Consider the following 8,814-nt stretch of genomic DNA (forward strand, 5'->3'; position numbering starts at 1 on the left):
ACCGCTAATTTGGCGAATCACTCGGGAAACTCTCACTGATTTTGCACCAGAATTGTCAGGGCGGGGCGATCTTCCCGAATAGGGCCGCACACCACGAAACCTTCCCGAGCCCCACTTTGTGTGGCCTCATAAAACCAATTACAAGTGCATATTGATTGAACCGAAAACAACAGCTCCACTATGAAATCATGAGAATCCAAAACTATAGAGCACATACTTTATTTGTTGTTTTTACTTATTTTGGAAAGAATAGTTTTTAAGTGCGCATAAATTTTATTTGATTTTCGAAAACATGTATAGACCCTTATATTCCAAATGTTTTTTTTTTTTTTTTTTACGGATCGACTTTGGAACATACATTTATTACAAGCTCAACCGGTTAAGAATATCTCAAATTATCATGAGTGAACGCTTGATGTCGTGAATGCTTATGGTTAATAGTTGGAAATATGTTAATTAATACTTTAATAATAAAAAAGAAGACTAGTTGTACCTTAATACTAGACAATATTTCACATTTTTGGTCATATAAGATAAAATGTGTGAGAAAAACGATCACAGCTCCAACTGTCAACGGGGATCGATGGTGTACATGAAAATGAAAATGAGTGAATATTGGAAGTTGAGTGACTATTTGTTAAATGAATATCGGATTTTAATAATCTCAACTATTCGTCGTTTTCCGCCAACAATCCTAACTTCAAAAATAACCACTGGTAGTCTCAATTATTAACATATTGGCCTCCAATTGACCCTAACTAATAGAACCCTAACGTCGTTAGTCTCCGGTCATCGGAAAAAACGGTATTGGCCGGAAAACTTATTTTTGGCTGGAAAATTCAATTGTTTCGTCCCAAACCTCTTTGTAACCTTACTAAAGACCTTTATAACATTTTTCTAGCAAAAGCCCCAATTATTGAGGTCGTCGGAAAATTTCTTTTTGCCCGGAAAAAATTCACTTTTTGGTCGGAAAACTTAGAATTTTCGTTCCAAACATCATTGTAACCTTGGATAGGACCTCTAAGAACTTTTTCCTGGCCAAAAACGTTTTTCCAGCGACCGGAGACTAACGCGTTAGGAATCTGTTAGTCAGAATCCATTGGAGGCCAATATGTTAATAGTGGGACTTGCTGTGGTTATTTTTGAAGTTGGAATTGTTGACGGCCAACGGCGAATAGTTGGGATTATTAAAATCCAATATTCAATCTATCTTAAAAACCAAAGTCGGTGGAATTTTCCACCGGCTTTGGTTGGCCCTTCAACTTTTGGACTTGGCAATTTTAGTCCTTTCTTCTGCAATTGGCATTTCTAGCCCTTAACTTTTTATTATATTAATTTTCTCTAAATAACTTTCGTTCGTTAATCTCTTCTGTTAATTACTTTTTTACATTCATATTTTTATCTACGTGTCGATATAAATTTGGTTATGTCTATGTTTCGACGTAAATTATTTACGGAAGCAAGTTAAGTCAAATATAATACGTGTTCGTCTAGAAAAACCATTTTTACTAAAAACCAAAGTCGGTGGAATTTTCCATCGGCTTTGGTTGGCCCTTCAACTTTTGGACTTGGCAATTTAGTCCTTTGTTCATTTTTAATATCCTCTACTTTAGCAATTGACATTTTTAGCCCCTAGCTTTTTACTAAATTAATTTTCTCTAAATAACTTTCGTTCGTTAATCTCTTTTGTTAATCACTTTTTTACATTCATACTTTTATATACGTGTCGGTATAAATTTGAGTGTGTCTATGTTTCAACGTAAATTGTTTCCGGAAACGAGTCAGGTCAAATATAATACGTGTTCGTTTAGAAAAACCATTTTTACGTGTATGTTTTTATGTATGTGTTTTTATTAATTCGAGTTGTTCTACGTTTCGACGTAAACTTTTTTGGGAAATGATCCAGGTCAAATATAATACATTTTCGTGCTTATTTTATGTACTTTTCGTAAATTTTGTTCAGAAATGAACGAAGTCAAATTGTGGTTTTTCTCCTTTTTTAAAAGCCTAATTAATACCATATAATACGTTATGATGCTAGAGTATAAATTCGATTTATTTTACGTTTTGATTCAATCAGAATGTTTATATAGGTTACATTGAACTAATTCATTCGATTTTTGTGTTGTACGCGTGCCGCAACGTGGGCGCACGTTCTATTCTTAAATTATTCGTTGTTGTAATCTCGAGTACGTCACCTAAAGATCATAAGTGCGTCAGCAATACTCTTGCAAGAAATAGTGGAGTATTACTGACTTTCATTCGAAGTCTCTTGCAAGAAACAGTGGAGTATTACCGACTTTCATTCGAAGGGCTTGCATCACATCCCACTTACAATTGTGCAATATATATGATAAGTTGGGGTATTTATGTAAATTAACTTATATAATTATTTAAATATTTATATATAGTATAATAATTTAGTTTCATAATCTAAAAAGATGTGTAATTGATAGGTACATTTTTAGAAAGTACAATAATAACAAAAGAGAGAACATTATCTTTCATTCTTACTTTATAGTTTTACTTGAAGACTAACAAATAAGATTTTAATTTAATACTACTTTTGTATCAAAAATATAAAATTTAACATATAATATAAGAAAGGTTATTAATTTATAATCAAGTGCTTTAAACAGTGACGGCCTAAAGGGTGTGCGAGATGGGTGGCGGCTCAGGACCCTAAACCATCGAGAGCCCAATTTTTTTTTTGTTTTTTATTAGTTTTACACTGTAAAGTGAGAATATATATACATAATGAATCGGAAAAATACCATCTTGAAGCACTTGGTTTGATGGTTGGAAAGTCACTTTAATAATAAGAAGACACGGGTTCTAATTCCGACATCATTAATTCATTTTCATATATTTAAATTTTTTATATATATGTTCTTTTAAAAATTTATATTTAAGGGGTCCGTATTTTCTGTTCACACAGAACTAAAGATTTTCAAACATTTTCGAAGACGGCCTTGGCTTTAAACACCTAGCATATTATATTTAAATCAACATAACCACAACTGTAAGTCCCAACATATTATATGAATATAAGGTAGTATAAAATTGGCCTTGTGAAGGTAATGTCTAGTGCCCAACCTACACCACTAGGATGGAAATTTGGAAAGTAATCATCATGCCACCTTTTATGGAGTGGGAAAACAACACAACCATGCCTTCTTTTTGCTCCCATTGGGTCAATTCTAAACCTTACCACACTGATCAACACACACACAAACACACACTAACTATGTGAAGACTAAACCCCCATATTGTTTCTCTCATGAACATACTTTTTTCACTTGCATTACTCATTCATTTCACAACTCACTTTCATGGCCGTTGCACCACTGATAACCTTCAACTTGATACCGCAATTACCGTCGCCATACCCCCTCTATACATGAATGGGTTTGTCACACCAACATTTGTACTTGAGACCAGTCAACCGGTGCCTAGCTTTCGGGCTGGGCTTACAGTTGAAGCGGTTGAGGGAAATAAATACGTTTGTTCGTTTGATGTTTATCTTGGGAACTATAGGGTTTGGAGCTCGTCGCGGTTTTTCACCTCTGAGAAATGTGTAATCAATCTTACTAGGGATGGGAACTTGCGATTGACGGGCCAAAATGACGAAATCGGATGGCAAACCGCAACCCATGGCCAAGGTATAAAGGTAAATTTGGTCTATTGTATGTAGTGCATTTTTATAGATTCATGAAAAGTAGAAATGGCATAACCAAAACTTCTTTATCAGAAGTTATCTTAAGACCATCTTTTTATCAGCTACAATTAGATGACCAATTCATGTTTTTCTTAAAAATCAATAATATATATGTGTATATATATAACTAATTTTTGTGGCCGGAGGGCTAGCAGACCCTCTTGACCCACTCTGATTCCGCACCAGAAACTATAGGTGGTAAAATTAAAAGGTTAAATAACTGGTACGAATTGATTTTTTCTTTCCGGGTCAATTAGGTCATTTTGTATTGGGTTGCTTCAAAAACAATTTTTTTATGTAAAAACTCAATTGATCATTTGCATATTTCAAGCTCCTAAACACTAAATGAAACATGAAATATGTCTTGAGTACTTGTTCTTGGAGATGCATTGGTGACTTGTACCATACAAGCTATTAATGCATGCACCAGGGTACTCATAGTACAAGTACTAATTGCATGCGTTTGGTTGCTGCATGCTTGAACCAAATTTGTTATGCATCTTTGATGTATGCACAAACATTTTATCTACAAGTATCCATTGCATGCCACAAGCTCTCAAATGCATGTTATGCATCTTTGAGACTAGGGCTGCAAACGAACCAAATGTTCGGTGAACAGTTCGTGAACCGTTCGGCGGGAAGTTCGTTTGTGTTCGTTCGTTTATTAAACAAACGAACACGAACAAGAATTTTCGTTCGTTTAGTTAAATGAACAAACATGAACAAGGGTCATGTCCGTTCGTTTATGTTCGTAAACGTTCGGTAACGTGTTCGTTTGTGTTCAATAGTTCATTAGTGTTTTTAGTTTTTATATTTATTTAAATACTTCAAAATTCTGACAAATTAAATATAAATATCTAATAAGAGTCAGTATATAAAATGTTCTGTTCATGAATGATTATTTGTGTTCGTTTGTTTCCATTTGTGTTCATCAACATTAGTTTGTGCTCATTTATGTTCGTCAACGTTCGTTTTTGTTCGTTGCATAAACTTAACAAACAAACACAAACGAAACGAACAAGTTCATTTCCTTAACAAACGAACACAAACATAAAATCTCGTTCGATAAGTGTTCGCGAACGCTTCGCGAACACATATATTTTTAAACAAACGAACACGAATAAGGTCTTGTTCGTGTTCGTTCGATTCGTTTGCAGCCCTGTTTGAGACCATATAAACCTTGGTAACTGGTCAAGTCATTAAGAAGTTTTGGTGTGGCATAGTGGGAGACTTGGGCTTTCCAGACCCAAGTTCAATCTTCACTTGTGTCACTTTGGTGGATTAGGCAATGATGGATAAAGCATAGCCTCTTTGCAGAGGTGTCAGGCTCTATCCTGAGCCCACCCGGGTTTTCGTCCCACCTTGTGTTACGCCAGAGAGTTCTGCTCTTTTGATGGCACAACGACTGTGAAGGGGCAACCGGAGGTATAGTTTCCCCGGGGGAACGCCCAAGCCAAACTATGAAGCCAGCGTAGGCCCGGTTAAGACAACATAGTCTGGCCGGAGTAGGACAACTACGGTAACCTAATGCGAGAAAGTCGCCATTCCAAAAAAACAAGTGTCACAACATATTATAAGACCTAACCTTGTCTAATACATGAAAAGTAGAAATGGATCCAACTTGTGTTTAAAAAAAAAAAAACCCTCAGATATGAGGCTAAAAAGATTGAACTTTTTGTTATATATCTTAAAGATTGATTGAGTAAACGTTGTTTATACACATTTCAGAGGCTGAATTTATCAGACTATGGGAATCTTGTTCTTGTGGATGAATTCAACGTCATCAAATGGCAAAGCTTTCATTTTCCCACAAATGTAATGCTTTATGGACAAAGACTTAGTGCCGGAACAAAGCTAACTTCTCCCTCTAAAATTTCAAATTCAAGTTATTCGTTCGAAATTCATCAACAAAAACTCGCACTTTACTTCAATTCGGAAAAGTTTAAGTACTCGTACTGGGAATTCAACCCCAAGAAACCTGAAAACATATCATTCATTCAATTGGCGACAAACGGGTTGCATTTGTTCAACTATAACAACCACAAGTTTGCCCAAATTCCGTGCAAAAGACTAAAGCTTTTAAGGTTCTTAGCAATTGATAATGCAACCGGGAACTTAGGGTTTTACTACTATTCAAATACTACAAGGAAATTCGAAACCTCGTTCCAAGCTCTAAGAAACAAATGTGATCAACCATATTTTTGCAAACGGAACGAAATTTGTACTTTTTCTAACAAATGTTCATGTTTGCCAAACGAGGGGTCTCTAGGTAACTTTTGTAGAAATTCAAGGAGCAATATGAAGGAGGCACGAAATATAACCATCGTTTTGAGGAACGAAAACTGGAAAATTGTTAACACGACAAAGGAGTCGTGTAAGCATTCGTGTAGAAAGAATTGTACATGTGTGGGTGCATTATTTGAAAGGGAGAATAGTGAGTGTTATTTGTATGGAGAGATAAGAGGAATGAAGGAGGTTGATAATGTTGATGAAAAAACAAGTTTTATGGTAAAGGTTTTGGAGGGTGAGAAGAATAAGAATGGATTGAGGAAATGGGAATTGATTTTGATTGTTGTTGTTGATGGAATTGTTCTTTTTGTATGTTTGGGTGGAATGGGTTTTTATATGTTGTGGAAAAGGAAAAATGAAGCAAATAATAATTAAGATTTGAAAGTTGATACGATATAATTCATATATTACTACCTGCGCTACGTGGTGTGGTAAGCAATTTTTTTTACGTACAATCACTACCCACGCTACGCGGCGGGGCAATATTTTTTTTATATGTATAGTTGTCAATTGTGATTGTATGCTTTGAAATGTGGATATAGTGAGGATATTAAAATTTGTAAAGAGAAAGATTAACAAAAAAAAAAAAAAAAAAAAAAAAAACAAAGAAATTAAAAAGCTAAGAGAAAGAGGAAACAAAAGGCTCAAAACTTGGGAAGTGACAAAATCCATCAATAATTAGAACTATATACCTCCTTCAAAATTTATAGCACTAGTGATAGTGATTTCCTCCTTCGGTGTTAAAATAAACTGACGGATATTTGCGTTCCTTAACCACAAAAACAACTACCCCACTTGATTTTGCTTATTACTTTTTCATCACAAACCAAGCCGATCAACAAAATAAAAAAAGTGGTCAATCAAATTCATATTTGAAGCGGCCTAAATCTTTCAAGCGACTAGTTAAACATAAGTTACCACGACTCAATAGATGTCAACCCAATGGCTCAACAAAGAAACCGACTATGAAAATAGCACGCAAAAAAAAGCAAACCTTAGACCAAAGCAACGAACAAATCAAAACGATTTAAAAAATGATAAGAAATTACCCGAGTCTGCCATCACCATCACTATTGCCACCTCGTCCTGCCATCACCGTCTTCATCAGTACCTAAATGATTAACGGTTGAATTTGGAAGAAAATGTATAAATGAACCGACCCGAGCCCCAACTCAAATACTCGACTCGATTTAGAGTTCAAGCCGAGCTCAATGCCTAAGAAAATGATTAATGGCTGAACTTCAAAGAAAATGTATAAATAAATCTGAGCAAAGCTAAAACGAGCTGAGCCGAGTTGACTCGGGTTGTAAAGAAGCTGAGCCTCGGATAAAATATATAACTCGATTTAGAATTCAAGTCGAGCCAAGTCGGTTTAAAATTCGAGTCAAGCTCGAGCTGACCCAGGCTCAAGCAAATTATTAATGGTTGATTTCAGAACAAAATGCATAATTGAATATGAGCAATCAAGCTAAAGCAAGCGGCCTAGCCGGCTCAGTTTGTAAAGTAGCCGAGCCCCTCTCAAATAGTTAGCTCAGTTTAAAAATCAAGCCAGCTTGGTTGAAAATTCGAACCGAGCTTGAGCTCAGCTCGTGAATAACCCGAATATAAAAATATAAAATTACCATCAACTTCATCACCATTAACATATGCTTCACACCCATCACCTTAATAATCTTCTTCATCACGCCTGCGGGAATAGAAGCATTAAAAGGCTAAATAATCCCCTCATATACCTGAAGAGGATTTAAACATTCGGAGTAATTAGTAATATATCAACTTTGATAATACAATGTCATGATAGGAAGGTAGCTAGGGCAGTAAATACTATGTTAATAAGCTTTATATCAAAACAAAGTTTTTATTTAATTCTATGTGTAGCACTTAAAAAGAAACTATATAATTTACTTTGCACTCAAATGCATTGTTAATTACCAAAATATTAACAATGTACATTTAAATGTGCAGATTTTACATTCTGCTGTAACTTTTATAAGTTTTGGGACATAGGTTTTAAACAAAATCACAATGTTATAGTTGGATTAATGAGCATAATTCCTGTTAGATGAACAAAATAATAATATATGCATAACAAAGCAAAAAAATCTTTATTAAAGTAATCGGTGTAAAGTTTTTATTACAAAAAAGATTACAATTTTAATATAATCTAATTACTTAAAAAACTATTAGTCCCCTATTTGACCACCCATGATGGCAAAGAAGATGATACATCTTTTAATTTGATATATTAACACCAAGTTTGATGTATTTGTTGAATTGCTGATTTTAATATAGGTAATGTTATTTAAAAAAAAAACTAATTTTTAAATGTTTCTTTCAATATATGTAAATTATGAACTTTTTTAAACTAATATTTAAGTACTTGTATCAAAATACCGAAACTGAAATAAGTAAAAACATAAACCGAACATTGTACCGATTACATTGGTAAAATACTTGTTCGCTACCATATCACTTATAAAACACACATCTAAACAGCCTTTTAAATTTGATAAGCCAAGAGAATAATTAAGAACATACCAATAGTAAACATCATATAAGAATGGAAGATTGAATATATTGATTTAAGTTAAGTGGATGATGTATCTTATTAATTTTTAAGTGGATGATGTATCTTATTAATTTTATTCATATTCCCAGCCGTTTTATGTTATAAACTAAAATAAGATTAGCACGTTTGTAAAACAAAACTCTTTAACTTTAAAGTAAACTTCATTAAAAACAAACCTCCGACCCAAACGGGCAAAAGACTAAACAACAAACAACTCTCTCTACCCAAACATGAAAGG

The 8,814-nt window shown here is 34.2% G+C and overlaps 1 protein-coding gene across 2 annotated transcripts; it reads left to right on the top strand.

Annotated features, from left to right (window-relative positions):
- The first annotated feature begins 3,048 nt into the window (after positions 1 to 3,048).
- LOC110884405 (PAN domain-containing protein At5g03700) lies at positions 3,049 to 6,422 on the top strand. 2 transcript variants are annotated; one of them, XM_022132113.2, is made up of 2 exons: positions 3,049 to 3,670; positions 5,447 to 6,422. In XM_022132113.2, the coding sequence occupies exons 1-2, from the start codon at positions 3,281 to 3,283 to the stop codon at positions 6,380 to 6,382; spliced, it is 1,326 nt and encodes a 441-aa protein (XP_021987805.1). In that variant the 5' UTR covers positions 3,049 to 3,280; the 3' UTR covers positions 6,383 to 6,422. The 2 variants fall into 2 exon arrangements, with proteins under 2 accessions (XP_021987805.1, XP_021987806.1); XM_022132114.2 differs by having other exon boundaries at positions 3,049 to 3,662.
- Positions 6,423 to 8,814: the final 2,392 nt, after the last annotated feature.

The sequence above is a fragment of the Helianthus annuus genome, chromosome 10 (genome assembly GCF_002127325.2).
Source record: "Helianthus annuus cultivar XRQ/B chromosome 10, HanXRQr2.0-SUNRISE, whole genome shotgun sequence".
NCBI lineage: Eukaryota > Viridiplantae > Streptophyta > Magnoliopsida > Asterales > Asteraceae > Helianthus > Helianthus annuus.

What these genes read in the sequence shown, in the direction of transcription:
- LOC110884405 (XM_022132113.2), top strand. Translation starts at nt 3,281, where the DNA reads ATGAACATACTTTTTTCACTTGCATTACTCATTCATTTCACAACTCAC. An exon ending in CCCATGGCCAAGGTATAAAG is followed by an intron (nt 3,671 to 5,446) that starts GTAAATTTGGTC and finishes TACACATTTCAG; the next exon opens with AGGCTGAATTTATCAGACTA.